The sequence below is a fragment of the Lutra lutra genome, chromosome 4, assembly GCF_902655055.1.
Source record: "Lutra lutra chromosome 4, mLutLut1.2, whole genome shotgun sequence".
Classification (NCBI taxonomy): domain Eukaryota; kingdom Metazoa; phylum Chordata; class Mammalia; order Carnivora; family Mustelidae; genus Lutra; species Lutra lutra.
In genome coordinates, this window is record NC_062281.1 from 43,281,293 (window position 1) to 43,300,499 (window position 19,207).

The 19,207-nt window shown below is 38.5% G+C and overlaps 2 protein-coding genes across 11 annotated transcripts in view; one reads left to right on the forward strand and one right to left on the reverse strand.

Annotated features, from left to right (window-relative positions):
• The first annotated feature begins 215 nt into the window (after positions 1–215).
• Positions 216–18,304, forward strand: RBM12B (RNA binding motif protein 12B). 9 transcript variants are annotated; one of them, XM_047727857.1, is made up of 5 exons: positions 276–475; positions 940–1,572; positions 4,005–4,124; positions 4,214–4,261; positions 4,826–8,527. In XM_047727857.1, exon 5 carries the CDS (start codon positions 4,854–4,856, stop codon positions 7,881–7,883), a length of 3,030 nt encoding a protein of 1,009 aa, XP_047583813.1. In that variant the 5' UTR covers positions 276–475; positions 940–1,572; positions 4,005–4,124; positions 4,214–4,261; positions 4,826–4,853; the 3' UTR covers positions 7,884–8,527. The 9 variants fall into 9 exon arrangements, 8 of the variants coding, with proteins under 8 accessions (XP_047583813.1, XP_047583814.1, XP_047583816.1 ...); XR_007126943.1 differs by lacking the exons at positions 940–1,572; positions 4,826–8,527 and adding an exon at positions 18,214–18,304 and having other exon boundaries at positions 216–475; XM_047727858.1 differs by lacking the exon at positions 940–1,572 and having other exon boundaries at positions 276–493.
• The window catches only part of CIBAR1 (CBY1 interacting BAR domain containing 1), a 29,791-nt gene continuing 21,375 nt past the window's right edge, over positions 10,792–19,207 (reverse strand). For both annotated transcript variants that reach the window (XM_047727862.1, XM_047727863.1), the window contains 2 exons: positions 15,069–15,188; positions 10,792–13,259 (listed from right to left, as the gene is read on the reverse strand). In XM_047727862.1, the coding sequence (XP_047583818.1) occupies positions 13,170–13,259; positions 15,069–15,188 (210 nt within the window). In that variant the 3' untranslated portion in view covers positions 10,792–13,169. The remainder of the gene's footprint in view (positions 13,260–15,068; positions 15,189–19,207) is intronic.

Here is a 19,207-nt window from a genome sequence, read left to right on the forward strand (position 1 = left end):
TCTGCTTTTCTCTGCTTTCCTTAACTCCTGGAAATCACGAACGTTTGTGCAACGTACCTCAGGAGTTATTTGTTGAAGCTTCTCATTACCACAATGAGTCGACCCCGAACTTTGTCTAGGAATCTCTCCTCTCTTTGGTGGAGACTCCCGGATTGGATGGAATCTGAGCATGCGCAGAAGCTCATCAAACCCTGGGCGGGACGGCGCGCTCGCGGGCTCCGCCTCCCTTCCCCTGACAACGGGAAGCGGGTGAGCGTCAAGACGCCTGCGCAAACGTGGCCGGGGTGCCGGGGTGGTGGGTTACGCCTGGAGAGCGCATGGGCAGACAAACTGTACGTCCGTTTGTCCGGAGCGGAGGGGAGAGTGGGCGCCATCTTCTTCTAGGCTTACTGAGGGCTCCACCTGTACTGGGCAGGCTGCTGCGACGAGGAGTGCCCCCCGACTCCGGCCTTGTGTGTCCGACTCGGCAGCAGTGGTGTGTGTTTATTACCAAGTGCGAAGCAGTTACCCTTCGGGCGTCGGGGGTGGGGCGGGGTTGGCGATGGGGAAGGAAGAACAGGGAAAGGTGGGGTCCGCAGCCGCGCCAGGAGCTAGCGTAGCTTCTGCCGTTAGGGCACCCTCATTCCTTGCTAAACACCGACTCTCCCGTCAGTCTCCATGTGGTGTTGTGTGTGCGCTGCCCAGTTTTCTTAAGAGTGAAGATATCGAAGGATTTTATAGGTATTTTTTTCTTTGCTATGTCATCGTAGTCAGTGGTGGCAGAAAAGCGCTGAAGGCCCGGCTCGTTAGGCATTAGAGTGGCCCAAAGTGTTTGAGTTAGGTATGGGGCAGTACACCGTGTGGCGAGTTAGGGTGGAATGTTTGCCCTTGGGACGGCGTAACGGAAAGGCACGGAGGTTGGGCGGTCCAGGTTAATTTGAAGGCTGATTGTGGCTGAAGGTCTGGCGACAGCATCGGATCCCACGTAGCAACTTTGGCCTGGCGCGAAAGAAGGAAGCTCTGACCCCTGGGAGTATGGACAAAGGCTTTGGGCTATAGAAGCAATGCCTTCGGATGATCCCCATTTGAGGATGATGGATGTTATGGGAAATCCTGTGCCGTGTGGATTCGTCTTCATTTCCAGTTCCTGTTAAGGACTATGGCTCTGTGTCGTCATACCTTTGGTTTTTATTTTAACCATCTACATTATAAAATGATAAAAGGCAGATTTTCATAAAGAATAATTGCGGACTGGGCCAGATTATTTTCTGCAGGGGAAACTCCTGTGTTTAGAATTTCGTCATAACTTTGGGTTTTAAAGAATAGTCATTTTCTTTCCCCCACCATATCTGGAAAATGACTTGTTATTCGCTAGTTAAAATCAGATAGGTCTGAGATAATAATACCTATTTAAATTTAGTCTCTTGTTTCCCTTCAGACTTGATTAGAAGATGCACATTTTGTATTGTTTAGTGGATAATGGTGATCAAGTGGGATGAATCCTGGATAAAATCAGCAAGATTATTTAAAATGAACTTATCAGTGACTTGCCCTTAAAGGAGCTTTTAAGGACTCACTTCCATCTTTTCATAGGTTAGAAGTTCTAACATGATGGTCTTTAAATCAACACAGTCAAAAGAATATGTGTGTTGCCTTCATAAGTAGAAAAAATTTTAAGTGCAGTGATCTTTGGGTATTTTGTGTATTTCGATTTTTGTGTAATGTTCTAAGGGTAGAATTGCTGAGGAGTTTGCTTAAGGAAATAACATGGGAACCACAGGAAAAGTGCTCATTTTGAGAACTGGTCTCTTATAGGTGGTCTCTCAGGTATGTCGTTGAGAGAGAAAATAGTACATTTCCCTCCCATCCAAAGGGCAGAAAAGTTAGGTGTTAGTTATATGTGACAAATTAGAAAAAAATATATTTTCTGTTTGAATAGGAATCATGAGATTTGTACTCATGGAACTATTTAAAATACTGTTTGTAAGTAAGGGAGATAAGAAATTTTGAAATTTTTTGAATTTGACATATTCCTTGAAACATCCCTAGGTATCTTGTAGATATATTTATGTTCTCTGGGCAAATCCGTTTTAAATCTTTGAAAAAGTTTAGGAGAGATAAAATGGTGTGTATCTTACTTTCTAAAATATAAAAGTAAAGGAGCTAAGTCAGTTTGCATAGGAAGGAATCTTGAAACTTTAGTGGGGACTATTCTAGAAGCCATTTATAGTTTTTTAAATGTTGGTGTGGATATTGGTTTGTTGAAGGAAACAGGCTTGTACTCATTTTTTATTTTTGGTACTGTGCACGTATTTTTTTAAATAGACCATTTTTTAGAGCAGTTTTTTAGGTTAACAGCAGTATGGAGCAGAAGATACATAGATTTCCCATATACCCCTGGCCCCACACATGTATCATGTAAATATATTTTTTTAAAAGATTTATTTATTTAACCGAGAGATACACAGGGAGAGAAGGAACACAAGCAGGGGGAGTGGGAGAGGGACAAGCATGCTTCCTGCAGAGCAGGGAGCCTGGCACGGGGCAACTTGGGGCTCGATCCCAGGACCCTGGGATCATGACCTGAGCCAAAGACAGATGCTTAAGGACTGAGCCAACCAGGCGCCCCTCATGTAAATATTTTAATAATAAATGTCATTAATATTTCAGTACCAATTTGGCATTGGTAATTCAGATGTAGAATATGCCAAGTAATTTCTTGATAACTTTGTTAGTTTAGCTTGTAGTTTAAAAAGTTGAATCATTGGGCCATTTTCAAAGGAAAATAAACCTTGCAGACTTCAAAGAATATGTCTTTGGACCACCCTTTGTGGAAGAGTGATACTTAAGTGTAAATACTGAATTAAAGCAGCATTTATTGGCACATCAAAAACAAATTTATAATTATTTAGCACCTCTTAAAGACTTATTAAGACTATATCGCATATTGTTACTTTGGGTATCTCTGAAAATATTAGATATAAATTTCCTTAAGGAAATACTAAGTTAAAATTTTTCAGCAGTTAATACTGATAATACCTAAACATTCTAAATAAATGTGCTTTTATTCTATTTTCTATATGTCATTTGGATTTTCTCAATGCAGGACTGTTTGAAATGGAATAAACTTGTTAGCATAGTAAGATTCTATATTGGAACACTCTCGGTTTGGCTTAAGGTGAATTTTAATAGTAATTGTTTTAGGAGTTTAAGATAACTAGTAGTTGAGATTTTTGTTTGTTTTAGAGGTATTTTATTTTCTTTTTAAGGATTTTATTTATTAGAGAGAGAGCAGTGGGGAGAGGCAGAGGGAGAGAGAATGCAAGCAGACTGCATGCTGAGCCTAGAGCTCAATGAGGGGCTTGATCTTATGACCCTGAGATCATGACCTGGGCTGAAACCAAGGGTTGAATGCTTAACCGACTGAGCTACCCAGGTGCCCCAATTTTAAGGGTGTTTTAGTATTTGCCTTAATTATCTTAGAATCCGGAAACTTGGTTCCATGTTTGAAAGTGTGAGCTGTATGTGTAGAACTTAAAATTGTATCCAAAGGGGTAGTCATTGATTTTGATACATTGCTTTAAATATTGGCTTTTGAATTCAAAACATTAGTGTCTTGTTCATTTATTGTATCATTTTGAATCGTTGCCTTACTAGTTTGATTTGGTCTTATATTTTAAAAGGGAGGAAAATTGCAAGAGAGTTGGACTTACTGAGCTAGGTGCTTGGTCTTTCTTTTCCTGAGTGGAAGTGATAGGCTTTTGGGGAATTTTTGGTAACTTTAAATTGTCATTTTACTTGTAGAACAGCTGCCTTTTTTTTTTTTTAAGTGGATGTAAAATTTATATACCATGAAATGCACAGACCTTAAGAATAGTGCTCATTTAGTCTTGATAAGTTTATACCCATATAACCAACACTCTAATCAAAATGTATAACATTTCTATCACCCTTTTCCTTGTGCTACTTCCAATCAAGGAGCTGTTTAATTTCCAGAATTTTTTTTGTTTTAAAATAATTCGCAGATGTCTACTTGGAATTTGTACTTCGTTTTTGCTGAAGGATGATTAATTTCCTCTGGAACAAAGAAGACCATTTTGTAATGCCCATAGTTGTGGTTCCTATTATTGCTTCACTTTTAATAGGTAATTCTGAAGTGAATATCCTAATCTGGCGTTGTTTAAGATCAATTACAGGGTCAGAGGATTAATTATATTTCATTTTCTTTCCACAGTTAAGTTGCTTTTACAGAATTAACAGGTCTCCAAGAAATTTTAAAAAGGTAAGATATTCAGAGCTTAAGGCTTTTCACAGAAGCTTGACAAAAAAATGTAAAGTAGAGTAGGACATGTAGGTACACGTGGTTTCTGTACTTTACCTCTGGCTAGTAATGCACTAGTAGACCGTTTATTATCATAAGCAAAAATTATATACTGACCATAGATGGCTTTTCGAATATGTAAAACTCATTTTGGTTGGTAAAATTCCTTAACCCGCGAAGCTCTCTCTCATGCTTCAGTAGAAGATACGCTTCTAAGTGAAAAATAGTTTGGTCTTGTTGTGAAGCAGTGCTTGGCAGACTTACAAAGATTTGATATTTTTGATGCTCATATTGTATAGGATAGGTGATATGAAAGATCTTCGAAATAGTTGGTTTATTTGTATGTTTAGATGGGAGAAGGTTTATTCTTTAAGAAATTAGATATAGCCTATTTTTTGTGAACTCGTACCTTGTTTTCATTTATAAATGCTGAAGAAGGTAGGAACCAAATAATTATTAAGTTTAGTCTGGGATAAGGGACTTCAAAAATAAGACTTGCTATTATGTGTACCTTTCTGTCTGCAGGTCATTATTGCTGTGGTTTGAGCTCAGCATGGCTGTAGTCATCCGTTTACTGGGGCTTCCTTTTATTGCGGGGCCTGTGGATATTCGTCACTTCTTCACGGGATTGACTATTCCTGATGGAGGAGTGCATATAATTGGAGGGGAAATTGGGGAGGCTTTTATTATTTTTGCAACAGATGAAGATGCAAGACGTGCCATAAGTCGTTCAGGAGGGTTTATCAAGGATTCATCTGTAGAGCTCTTTCTTAGTAGTAAGGCAGAAATGCAGAAGACTATAGAAATGAAAAGAACTGATCGCATAGGAAGAGAGCGACCAGGATCTGGGGCGTCAGGGGCTGGCAGCTTGTCTAACTTTGTTGAGGCTATTAAAGAAGAAGCAAGTAATTCTGGATATGGCTCTCCAATTAATCAAGATGCTGGGTTTCATACTAATGGTACAGGACATGGTGATTTAAGGCCAAGAAAGACACGGCCATTGAAGGCAGAGAATCCTTACTTGTTTCTGCGAGGTTTGCCTTACTTAGTAAATGAAGATGATGTACGTGTCTTTTTCTCTGGTTTGTGTGTGGATGGCGTGATTTTCTTGAAACATCATGATGGCCGAAATAATGGTGATGCCATAGTAAAATTTGCTTCATGTATTGATGCTTCAGGAGGTCTTAAATGTCATAGAAGTTTTATGGGTTCAAGATTCATAGAAGTAATGCAAGGCTCAGAACAACAGTGGATTGAGTTTGGTGGTAATGTAATTAAGGAGGTTGACATTCCGGTGAGAACTGAAGAACATTCTCCACCAAGAGGAATTAATGATCGACATTTTCGAAAACGATCTCATTCAAAATCTCCCAGAAGAACACGTTCTCGTTCTCCTCTTGGATTTTATGTTCACTTAAAAAATCTGTCCCTAAGTATTAACAAGAGAGATTTAAGAAATTTCTTTAGAGATACTGATCTGACTAATGAACAGATTAGGTTTTTATATAAAGATGAAAGAAGAACAAGATACGCCTTTGTGATGTTCAAAACTCTGAAAGACTATAACACTGCTCTGGGTTTACATAAGACTGTTTTACAGTATCGTCCTGTTCATATTGATCCTGTTTCTAGAAAACAAATGCTGAAGTTCATCGAATGTTATGAAAAAAAAAGACCAGTGTCAATAGAGAAAGAAAGGCTTGGACATACTTCACAAAAATACCCTCAAGAAGGCTACCCTGGCCAGAAACTGTGTATATATATAAGAAATTTTCCTTTTGATGTTACAAAAGTGGAAGTGCAAAAGTTCTTTGCAGACTTTTCTCTTGGAGAAGAGGACATTTACTTACTTTATGACGACAAAGGAGTTGGTCTGGGAGAAGCATTGGTGAAATTCAAAACAGAAGAACAGGCCATGAAAGCTGAACGTTTAAACCGGCGGAGATTCTTGGGGACAGAGGTATTGTTAAGACTTATATCTGAGGCACAAATGCAGGAGTTTGGTGTAAATTTTTCCTTGATGCCCACTGAGAGAATGCAAGACCATTCACAGTCATGTGATAGAGATGACCATTCCCATTCATTTGACTCAAGTGATCTACCAATATACTCAGTTGGCCCATCTGAAAACTTTAGGCATCAGCAAGAGGACTTGAGGCAACTGGACAATTTCAGGCAAACCCAGGCGGATTTCCGACAGCTTGAGAGGAGCCTTCCAGAAGACTTTAGGCATTCCCCAGAGGACTTCAGGCACTCCCCAGAAGACTTTAGGCGCCCTCGGGAGGAACATTTCAGGCGGCCTCTTGAGGATTTCAGGCACCCTTGGGAGGAGGATTTTAGGTACCCTCGGGAGGAGGACTTCAGGTACCCTAGAGAGGAGGACTGGAGGCGGCCACCTGAGGAGGATTTCAGACGGCCTCCCAAGGAGGACTTCAGGCGACCCCCTGAGGAGGACTGGAGACGGCCCCCCGAGGAGGACTGGAGGAGGCCCCCCGAGGGAGACTTTAGGCGGCCACCTGAGGAGGATTGGAGGCGGCCTCCGGAGGAGGACTTCAGGCGGCTTCCTCAAGGGGAATGGAGACGACCACCTGAGGAGGATTTCAGACGACCACCTGAGGAGGACTTCAGACGACCACCCGAGGAGGACTTCAGGCAGCCCCCTGAGGAGGATTTCAGGCGCCTTCCAGGGGAAGACTTCAGGCGACCTCCGGAGGAGGATTTCAGGCGTTCTCCCGAGGAGGATTTCAGGCGTTCTCCCGAGGAGGATTTCAGGCGACCACCCCCTGAACACTTCAGACGGCCGCCCCCGGAGCACCTAAGGCGGCCACCACCGGAGCATTTCAGGCGGCCGCCGCCGGAGCACTTCCGCCGGCCGCCTCAGGAGCACTTCCGCCGGCCGCCCCAGGAGCACTTCCGCCGGCCGCCCCAGGAGCACTTCCGCCGGCCGCCCCAGGAGCATTTCAGGCGCCCCCGAGAGGAAGATTTCAGGCACCCACCGGATGAAGATTTCGGAGGCCCTCCTGATGAAGACTTTAGGCATCCTCCTGAGGAGGACTTCAGGAGCCCCCAGGAGGAAGATTTTAGATGCCCTTCTGATGAGGACTTCAGGCGGCTCCCGGAGGAAGACCTCAGGGAACCTCCAGAGGAGGACCCTAGACTTCCTGACAGTTTTAGACCTCCTGGTGAGGAGTTTAGGAACCCACCTGATGACTTTAGAAGTCATCGCCCTTTAGTGAATTTTGGTCGCCCAGAAGGTGGCAAGTTTGATTTTGGAAAGCGCAGTATGGGAAGTTTTCCTGAGGGGAGATTTATGCCTGATCCAAAATTAAATTGTAGTTCAGGTAGAGTAACACCTATCAAGATAATGAATCTTCCATTTAAAGCTAATGTTAATGAAATTCTAGACTTTTTCCATGGTTATAGAATCATACCTGATTCAGTTTCGATACAGTATAATGAGCAAGGATTACCTACAGGGGAAGCCATTGTTGCTATGATAAACTATAATGAAGCTATGGCTGCTATTAAAGATCTAAATGATAGGCCAGTTGGCCCTCGAAAAGTTAAGTTAATTTTGCTCTAGAGAGCATTTCTAAATTCAGAGTTACTTCCCCACAGTATTGATGCAGTAAAATGCATTCGTTTTTTTTTAAGTGTTTATTTTTAATGATCTAATGAAAAGAAACATTTTAATTTGACTTGTGAGTAGAACAAATGTAAATATTAGAATGTGAATCTGGTTTTCTTTTGCTTGCAAACTGCCACTCTTTCTCATTTACAATTATATATGGCTTTTTTTTTTTTTTTTTTTTTTTGGACAGTTGGGGAGAAAATTACAAGTGCATTAATTTTTGTTGATGTCATGGGTAAACCTCAAAACTTGTATAGTAGAGCTGTATTTGGGGAAGATAAATTTTATATTCGCTTTTCGTTTCCCTTCTGTAGTCTACATCTTATACTGTATAAGGAAATGGTCAGTGACTGATTGTTCAGGTTTAGCATTTTTATTGCTAATTTGCCTGCAGAATTAATGCCCTCTTCTTTGTCCAAGATATTACTGTGTTAGCCTCCCATTAATTATAAATAGTTGAAAATAGACTGTGAATTTGAAGTTTACTTATGTAAAAAGCTTAGGAGATTCTTGAAGTTTCCATGTTCATAACTTTGCAAAGTTTTATAAAAATAAAAAATTGCAAATGTATAGACCAACTAACTTTACTTGTATTCGTATAAAAAAAAAGAATTACAGCTTCTTCTGTGAAGTTTTCAACAGCTACCTTAGTATTTATGATAGAACGGACCAAACATCCTATAATAATAGCATAGAGAGTTATGTGTAGATCTGTGGTTTCCTCTACATTTCATCAACCAAACTGCTAAGTTTTACTCAAAATACTTAAAAGACAAAAAGTAACTGTAGCTATAAAGGATATTCAGGCTTCTGCTGGGAAGAATCTTGATAATGGATATAGTTTGTTTTTAGGAAGAATTTAGAATTTAGTCCTTTAGTAGGTTTTTTTTTTTGTAGTTTTTATTAGGTTCTCATTTTTAAATTTCAAGACTTTGAATCCAAAGACTCAATAACTAAATATAATCAGACTTTTATGAGACTGAATTTTGACTTCTTCGATATTTAGTGTGGGCGTTTATATTATAAACACTGGATTTGGCTTTTTTTTATAACCCATAATATAATAATGGCTAACATTTATTAGGTACTTACTGTATGCTAGGCAGTGAAAGTGCTTTACATGCATAATCTCAGTTTAAATATTCCCTAGGAAGTATGGACTATTATATCTATTTCAGCAAGTGAGATCATGAAGTTTAGAGGTTAAGTAACTTGCCTAAAGTCATAGCTAGTAAATCATGGAGCTAATTTCAACCCAGACCACTGATTCCAGTTCATGCTCTTAACACTTTTGCCTACTAACTTTGTTAAGTGGTACTTCTAATTTTAGTAAGATCATGCTGAAGATATTTTGAAGAGTAAACCAGTATTTTCTTTACACATTGCTGCTTTAAAAATAGCATTAAAAACAAAATTAGTATGCTCATTGTTCATAAAAGACAAATTAACTTTAAAAGTTTTTATGTATCCAGGGCTTTCTTGGATAATAACATTAGAAATTGACTCCTAATTAAAAATTGTTTATCAAATATGATTTGATTTTGGTTGACCTTTTAGTTTACATAAAACCAGGTTAATTTTTCTCAGTTCTGTGATCCAGAGGTTTCCTATTTATTCTTACTTCCTGAGCAAGTAAGAATAAAATTTGAATTTACATATGGTAGTTTAGTCACTTAATAATAGGATATAGCAGAAGTAGAATACTTTGTCAGCACTTAGCTATTTACTACCATTTTGGATGAATCTTCAGTGATTTAAGAAGTCTAAGAAAAACCAACTCAAGTTTCTGTGTGTTTAATTCTAGTGAATACAACTTCTAGTAGAATGAATAAACTGGTAATTTGGTTTGAAAAAGCACATCAGTACGGCTCTTCAAACTAGTAAGTTTATAAATAGCTAGGAGAATGATAAATTAAACTAAACATCAACAAAATAGGAAAAAAATTATATTTTTGAATGCTCAGATTATATAGATGAATCAGTCAGTCTTCTTGGGGAATGTATGGAAGACTTTAAAATACTTCTCAAATAAATATCAGTAAGAGCTAAGATGAAGCCTAACAGTGAAATACCCCATAATATGGAACTTTTTCTTAAAATGGGCTGGGGTATGATGGTGGTAGTAAATAAAAGGTCAGCAGTAGTAAACACAAGCTTTGTATTTTGATTGTAAACTAAATGAATTGATAGGAACAGTTAACGTTACCCCATAATCATTTAGTTCATAACCTTTAAAAATTAGAAGTTAATTACAGAAAACTGGCTTCTATTGGTTAGGAACCATTTATGCGTATCTTTTCCAACTCTGCTTTCAGTGGTATGTTGGTGACTTAAATTGGCCATGGTAGAAGTTCTGATGCCACGGAAGTTGGCAAATGCAACAAATCAGGGCATTTTCCATGTTGGAGAGCCAGTTTACGAAGCACACCACCAATTTCAAACACATAAAAGAGAATACTGTGCTAAGTTCTTATACACCCATTGATACAGTTTACCTTGAACAACCTGGGTTTGAACTGCAAATATCCATTTAAACGTAGAATTTTTTCGATAAATACAGTGTAACACTAGGTATTTTCTATGATTTTAATGATATTTTGTTTTCTCTAGCTGACTTTATTGTAAGAATACAGTATATAATACGCAAAATACACGTTGATTAACTGTTACTGGTAAGGCCTTTGATCAAGAGTAGGCTATTAAGTTTGGGGGGAATCAAAAGTTATGTGGATTTCAACTGCACAGAGGTCAGCACCCCTGACCCTGGCATAGTTCAAGGGTCAACTGTATCAGCCAGTTTTGCCTCCTCTTTCCTACTCCCATCAGGTACACTAAGAGCATACTGGTTCTCCAGCTAAATATCCAGCGGCATTTTAATTATCTTAAAGCCAGACGTTTTTGTCAGAAGGTATCTGGAAAATACAGTTTATGTCTAGAAAGTAAAAATAATCCCATAAACAAAGAGGTAGTTAATCATTACATTGGGAGTACACTTATCACTCATTGAGAATACTGTCCAGAGCAGTGGCTCTTGGTTCACATATCACCTATTAAGTAGTGAACCCATTACTTCCATCTTTGTATTAAATGTTAGTTATTACTGAGCTGCATTAGATACTACATACTTATGATCTATAATTATGAATTAACTATATCATTTATTCTCAATAACGCTAATAAACTTATTTTGGAGAGAAGAAATGGAGGCCTATATGGACCATTTACCCCAAAAGTAACTGGTTAGGTTACCTGTTTTTTTTTTTTTTACAAGGAAGCTGAAAGAGGTTTTACGTTTTTAAAGGTGGTTACATTTTTCTGTGTGTGTGAGTAAAGCAATAGAAGTTTATTAAGTGAAGATACAGAAAAAGCCTTCAAGAGTGAGAGGTGTCCCAACAGGGTTGCCTTGCTGATGAGGGTCTTTAGGGTTGGTCTTTTATAGAAAGCTAACCAGGGAACTTGGATCCTTTTTAACATCTCTATTGATAACCCCTTCAATGGCTTACTTCCTTTTTAGGGGCTCAGTTATTTTTTTTTGTTGGTCACAGGTGATTATCATAAGACATCCACCCCAACCACCTAGGGTATAAAGGTGGTTACATTTTAAATGATTATATAAGTACCTATGTAATAGCGTTGATTGTGTTTTCTCAGCACACAAATACTTACTTTAGCCCTTTAAGAAAAAGTTTGCCAACCTAAGTCTGATCTACAAGAAAATTTTGCATTGCTGGAAGTATTATGTATAGTAATCCTTTTGTCTTTTTTTTTTTTTTTTTTTTTTGAGATTTTATTAGCATGAGCAGGGAGGAAGGGCAGAGGGAAAGGGAGAAGCAGACTCCCCACCAAGCAAGGTGCCTGATGTGGGACTTGGATCCCAGAACCCTGCGATCATGACCTGAGCCACCCAGGCGCCCTACAATATTTCTTTGAAGTAGGCAGAGAATTCATTTTATATCAGAACTATTTGCTGACTGCTTTATGTATCAGGCACTATTTTAACTTTATAGATAGGGCAGCTAATGCTCAAGAGACACGAGCTGCTATTACAAACAAGAAATACTATAACTTTTTTTTCCTCCCAGCTACAACACCACAGTTACATACCAAAAAATAAAAATGCAATAGCTTGAGTGTCTTAATTCATTTAGGTTTTAAAACATTTTGAGTATTTTGTTTAGAAAGTACTGAAGTAATTTTACCACTTAGGACTGTTCTCAGGAAGCAATGTTTTGTTAAGAACAGAACCATGGAAAACAAAGTCAAAAAGCTTTCTGTAAAGTCTTTATTTGTCTGTTATGAATAATTGTTTTTTGTGTTATCCCAAATGATTTAAAAATTTCATTATTTTTATATGCCTGACTAGTATCCATGAAATATCAAAAGTGCAGTCCCCGTCCAAAGAAACAAATGGGCATACTGAAAGGCTCTGATTAAATTGATTATTTTCAGGAATAAAAGTAACTATATCCTCTTTCATTAATTAGATGGTGATTTGGTTTAATGATTTTCCATGATGTTTTCTTAGCAACATTCTACCAAATTACAGCTTTCCAAAAGTTGTAGTTTTGGGTATAATTCTTTAGTCTGATAGCATTTTCATTCTGAAACCCGAATCAGGCTGAATGTAGCTTTCTTTGTCAATCTAAAATTTATGCTAAATTTTAACCTAAAATTTAAGACACTGATATCCTAGTGCCCATTACCTTTAATCAGAAGTAATAACACTCTTGTTGAAAACTAAATTATCAAACAATGAAACTTAAGGTTATAGTAAAAGTGAAAATGAGGAAAGGAAAAAAACCCTTGTCTTTTTTATTAAGGCTTTATGGAATAGAATTTGTATTTAATCAGAATGACTAAAGACCCTTTTTTGGCAATGAAAGCAAAAGAAACAAGTCAAATTGTTAGATCTCTTGTTTTTTCTCACCTAGTTATATTGCAACCTCAACTACATTTAGTGCATTAATATGAAATACTTTTGAAATACATAATTTTTTAAAAAATGAAACCTATACAAAAATCACATACTGTTGGATAGGATGTTGAAATGACTGGTGTGTACTATTTTTTAAAACCTTCAGTTTTTGTCAGCACAAATTTCCTTTAATTTTCATTTCCAGTGGGATTTCATTTTGAAGTTTATCATGTATGAAGCCAGTATAAAGTTTTACATTGTATTAATTCTGGATTCCAAGTCATTTAAGATGAAAACTGAAAGGTGGAGTTTACTTAAGAAGATTAATTTTCTTCTTCTGTGACATCTAAGTCTTCATCCTCTTCATCATCATCTTCTGCCTGTTGATCCTTTCTTAGTCGACAGGTGGATACCTGTTAGAAGTTAACACATTAAAAAATATATTAACTTAAAATATTTTTACATGCTTACCTTTTTAATATGCCCCTACAGAGAAGGGCACATAGAACATATTTCAGGAAGTTAATTTTTAGTAATGAAACTTTCCTATGAATTACTGTATTTTTTTTTTTTTTTAAGATTTTATTTGACAGAGATCACAAGTAGGCAGAGAGGCAGGCAGGGGGTGGGGGGTGCTGAGCAGAGAGCCCAATGCAGGGGCTTAACCCACTGAGCCACCCAGGTGCCCCTAAATTACTGTATTCTAAGGCTGAAAACAGTCACAGAGTTTCTTCATTCATTTATCATGTTATGTTTGAGCAAAAATAGGAAATTAACCATTCCATTTCAGTTGGATACCAGCACTTCAATAACATAAAATACTTCAAAGAAAGGGTACAGATTCAGGATATTATGTCAAATATATTTTAGGTTAAGTAATTCCTCGGTCACAAGGTTTTTGTAAACCGGCATTTCAGTGAGAATCATCAAAGGTATAGGAAAAACTTTCAAGAATATTTCAGCTATGTAGCTGAAATACTAAAATTTAATACTGTGATTTAAATGGAATGAGTTGAGAATCTGAATTCACTACTTGGCTTTAAGTCCTGATCATTGCCACTTGGGTCATCTTGCTTCAGACCTTTCTGAGGGTCATCTGGTAATGTCTGGAGTCATTGCTGTCACATCTAGGGGGGTGTGTTTGTGTGTGTTACTAGTATCTTGTGGGTAGAGGCTAGTGATGCAGTTGAACATGTTTAGAATGCACAGGACATTACTCCCCATTCCCTTGCCAAATTATCTGGCTCAAAGTCAATAGTGGGAGGTCAAGAAACCCTAGAATGATGTACTTTTAAAGTACTACACAGATGTTAGCTCATTTTGGTAACATTAGTACCTGGAAATGGAAACAAACTTTGTATGTACTATGATACTAGGTATATGGAACTCACGTGTAAGAAACTTTACGCTGGAATAATAAAAATGTTAAAAAGTTGGTTCCGGGAGAGAGGCATACAAATAAAGCAGTAAATAAATGCGTAGAGGAAAACCAAATGAAAATAGAAGGTACTGGGTCACATTTACCGAAAAGTTAAATTTTGAAAGTATTTTGCTCTATTTTAAATTCTGAATACTGGATGTGAAAAAGGGTATAGATCTCTAGATCAGAAGTTGGCAAGTGTTATACCCCAGTTTCCCTCCTGTTTATGTAAATAAAGTCTTACTATAACAGCCCAGCGGACTTGTTAATGTATTGTTTATGGCTGCCCTTACTAGGGACATAGACCATATGGCCCATTTTTTCTCCAGCTTCTTAGAAAGCAAGGTTGTTCACCCCTCCCCATTTTAGATCTCAGATAACTCAGGCTTTCTTGATGTGGAAGAAATGAGAAAATTGATTCTTATCTAAAGATATGTGCTTCTGTATCTAAGATAATGTTCAGCAAAAAGATCTTTTTTAGGAATAATTTTTAGTAAGTCATGATAGTGGAATTTTTAAACCCTAAGCAGTTTGACTTCAGAATCTGGCTCTTCATATTATACTGCAGAACAAATCTAGATTAGCATTCTCCTGTCCTCTCCACCTCTGCTCTCAAATGTATACTATGTGCTATAGTATACAAAATAAGAAGAGAGCTGCACCTAGTGTAATCTTCCATCATTTTATATAAGAAGGTAGGAGGGTAAATATTAAGTCAGGACTTAAGGTAAACATTTTTAGTACTGAACAACAAAGGCAGCTGCTTAAATTCCTTTAAAATTATGTATGGTTTCTAGCTTACCTGTCCTGTTCCAGATATACACTTAGCCGAGAGTGATCTTTGAAGAGGCGACTTTGAATTTGCTCTTACAATATCTAAACGGGATGAATAATCTGGTGGATACACAGAATTTCGGAAAACCTGTTGGGACGATAAAGCAACATTATAACAGATAGGAAACACTGGGAGTCCAGAAAGCCATATTAAGTTCCTCTTAGTTCAGATTTTTTTTAAGCAACGACATCCACCCACCCACTTCCACCTCCCAGGACAAAATTTCTATTACTATTAATTTAAAAAATTAAATACAAAAAATGTATATTTTAAAACATTTATTTACTTGAGAGAGAGTACATGCACAAGCAAGGGAGGGGCAGAGGGAGAGAGAGGATCCCATGCAGGCTTCATGCCCAGCAAGGAGCTGGTTTCTCAGGGTTCCATTTCATGACCCTGAGATCATGACCCGAGCCAAAATCAAGAGTCAGACACTTGACTGAGTCACCCAGATGCCCCAAAAACAAACAATATTTTCAGTTGTAAAGATGAAAGCTAAAAAGTTTATTTGAGCCAAGTAAAGTGACAATGGGTCCTAAAACCATCACATGAGAGCTTTTACTGAGGAAATGTGTAAGTTGCTACCCTCAGGATTCTTGCAAGTACTGAGGCTTCAAGTCAGTCATACCTTTGATTCTTTGTCTTCTGCCTATCTCAACTCTTACCAATTTAACTTCACTGCAGTATTCTGATAGTATATCACCTAAGTTGGAGCCAGTATAATTTATGCATTCCAATTTCACTAGAAACTGGAATACTTTTGTCAGTTTTTTTTTTTTTTAAGATTTTTATTTATTTGACAGACAGATCACAAGTAGGCAGAGAGGCAGGCAGAGAGAGAGAGGAGGAGGAGGCAGGCTCCCTGCTGAGCAGAGAGCCCGACGTGAGGCTCGATCCCAGGACCCTGAGACCATGACCTGAGCCGAAGGCAGAGGCATTAACCACTGAGCCACCCAGGCGCCCATCAGTTTTTTTCCTTAAAGCAGCAGTTCCAAATACCACTCTCTTAAGCCTGTCTATACCTTTGTCTTCTCCCATTTCTCTAACATACAAATAGGTACAGTTACCATATGTGAATTTCTTCAGCTTCACTCCCCTTTTCCTCAACTCTTCACCCTTCCCTCCTCCCGCCCCTTTTAAGCAAATGTCATTCTGATTCTTTCCACAGTGCGTATTTCCTGTATGCAAAACTTGAAACCAAAAACACTTGCTTTCTCCACAGGTTCTTTCCCCCAGCAAACAAGCTCAAGATAGTCTTTTTTAATATTCTACTTCATCTCTATTTGTCAAAAACATACCTGAAAAAAAAGTAGGCTTTCACCTTCCACTGAGATGGCTCTTGCCAAAAATCACCAAGGCCATCTTGATCTTTACTGAACTGGTTATGAAACTTCTTTTCCATGCATGCCATCTCTAAACTCTTCATGTGCTAGCTGCCCTATTTCTTCACATCTCCTTTTCTACTGCTTATACCTTAAATATATTTTTTTTAAGATTTTATTTATTTATTTGACAGAGAGAGATCACAAGTAGACAGAGAGGCAGGCAGAGAGAGAGAGGGAAGCAGGCTCCCTGAGGAGCAGAGAGCCCGATGCAGGACTCGATCCCAGGACCCTGAGATCATGACCTGAGCCGAAGGCAGCGGCCCAACCCACTGAGCCACCCAGGCGCCCCCCTTAAATATTTTTAAAGGGTTTCCCTTAGGCCATTTTTTTTTCTTTTTACACCTTTCTCTGAAAGATCTTATCTATATAGTGTTTAATGCCCACCTTTCAATGAATTCTCTATAGGCTTTCTCCTGGTAGCCATACTTCTGTGCCCAACTACCTTCTGTTCTCACAGACCAATACCGTCTAGTAGCACTTTCTGAGGTGATGGAAATGCTTGCTATTTTGTGCTGTCCAAAATGGCTACATGTGGTTACCATGCCCTTGAAACGTAGTTCATATGAATGAGGAACTGAATTTTTAACTTTAGCCACATATGCCTAGTGGCTACTGTGTTGGACAGTGTAGTTCTACATTAACCTTTACAATGAAAGATGTTACCATACATTTAGTAAAGCAAACTAAACCCTGGACATTGTCCCTCAATTTCTCATCTGAGGTACTTCTATTTTAATTTATTGACTCTACACATCTTTCTTTGTAGCTTACTTAGAATTATCTTACTGAAGACCAAAATATATTATTAAAAAACCTTCTGGGCTCCTGACTACCCAGGATCCAAATTCTTTAGGTGATATCGAAGGCTTAAGACCACTTAACCTACTTATTAACTTAAACCTACTTACTACTCTTCATTTCTAGCCTATGAACCTACATGTAGAACATATTCTACTCTGCCTTTGCAATGCTGATTTCTCAGCCCACAATTCCAGCAAACTCACCATTCAAGAGCCAAGTCAAATACCATCTTCCAGTTTCTCCTATTCTCTAGCCAGTCTATTTCTCCTATTCTCTAGTTCCTATTGTTCATACTTTCAACACAGCTTTCATTTCATTGTTCTGTAATTACATATCTATCTCTCCTACTAGTTTTAAGTTCCTCTAGAGCAAGGAGCCTTGTTTGATTTTTCAACTCCTCCCAGCTTAAAACAGTAACATAAGTGAATGATGTTAACATGACCTTAATCCCCATGTTTTGGGGGGGAAAAAAACCTCAAACTAAGGGATGTCTCTGCACATTTCTTTAAACCTTAGAGCAGTGCAAGACACCAAAGAAATCGATGAAACCTAGCTCCACAGGTGAGACTTGTGTTTTAGGGCAATTCAGCCATGCTAATTAGATTATTTACATGTTACTGAGGACTGAATAACGTTTTGGTGCCAGATATGAACACTGGCACCCAAGTATGATATAAAAACTAGGTGACTCATTAACCAACTCATTAACCAACCAACTAGTATTTGGAAAGGATATATTTTTGTTAGAAAAACATTCCTTTTTTAACTGCCCTAGCAAAGATGAGGTTCAAAGTGGGAAATGGAAGACAGTATACATTCATGAGATTAAAGTTCAAACCAGGTAAATATTAAAATTATCTCAGTGCAAAACAACAGATTTACAGGAATATTTATTGGCAATAATGCATTTCCCAATATGGTCCAAGATCTCTTCTAGGAGTAAGTCTCAAGATGTTCTGAAGTGATTGCACAGAGGTGATCTTTTGAAGGGGAAATGAGCCCAACAATGCTTTTTTAAACTTTTTTTTTTTAACTTTTTTTTTTTTTAAATTTTTATTTATTTGTCAGAGAGAGAGGAGAGCGAGCAAGCACAGGCAGACAGAATGGCAGGCAGAGGCAGAGGGAGAAGCAGGCTCCCCGCCAAGCAAGGAGCCCGATGTGGGACTCGATCCCAGGACGCTGGGATCATGATCTGAGCCGAAGGCAGCTGCTTAACCAACTGAGCCACCCAGGCGTCCCCCCAACAATGCTTTTTTATGTGAAGAACAAATAAGGTAAGATGGTTTGTAATATAACTAGATGCCTAACTGCAAAAAATTAGCTGCTACCAGAATAAGTCTCAGCAGTTCTCGTAAAGCATGGACTACCTAAGAAAAATAGCAAGTTTATGGGGCGCCTGGGTGGCTCAGTGGGTTACGCCGCTGCCTTCGGCTCAGGTCATGATCTCAGTGTCCTGGGATCGAGCCCCGCATCGAGCCCCGCATCGGGCTCGCTGCTCAGCAGGGAGCCTGCTTCCTCCTCTCTCTCTGCCTGCCTCTCTGCCCGCTTGTGATCTCTCTCTCTGTCAAATAAATAAATAAAATCTTTAAAAAAAAAAAAAGAGAAAAATAGCAAGTTCTTTCTCTGTTCTTCAGATATTTTCTCTACTTATTTCCAAGAAATGTTTATTGAAAGGATACTTTTCTCCTTGGTACTTGTTTGATACCATTTTACTTCCTCTGGTCCCACAGCTGTCCCTAGACTTAACTCCTCCCTTCTCCATGCCAGTCTCGATAGCCACAATATAGTTTATTCTTATAGTCTGTTATGCCTCAGGATCTTTGTGTAGCTGTCTGTATCTGTTGCCTGAACAGTGTTGCCAGGGGTTCTCTACACCTCCCTCAAACTTCTCATTGAGAAATCATTCTTTGATTTCTCTAG

Excerpts from the sequence above, each read along its gene's own strand:
- RBM12B (XM_047727858.1), top strand. The coding sequence starts at position 4,854 with ATGGCTGTAGTCATCCGTTTACTGGGGCTTCCTTTTATTGCGGGGCCT.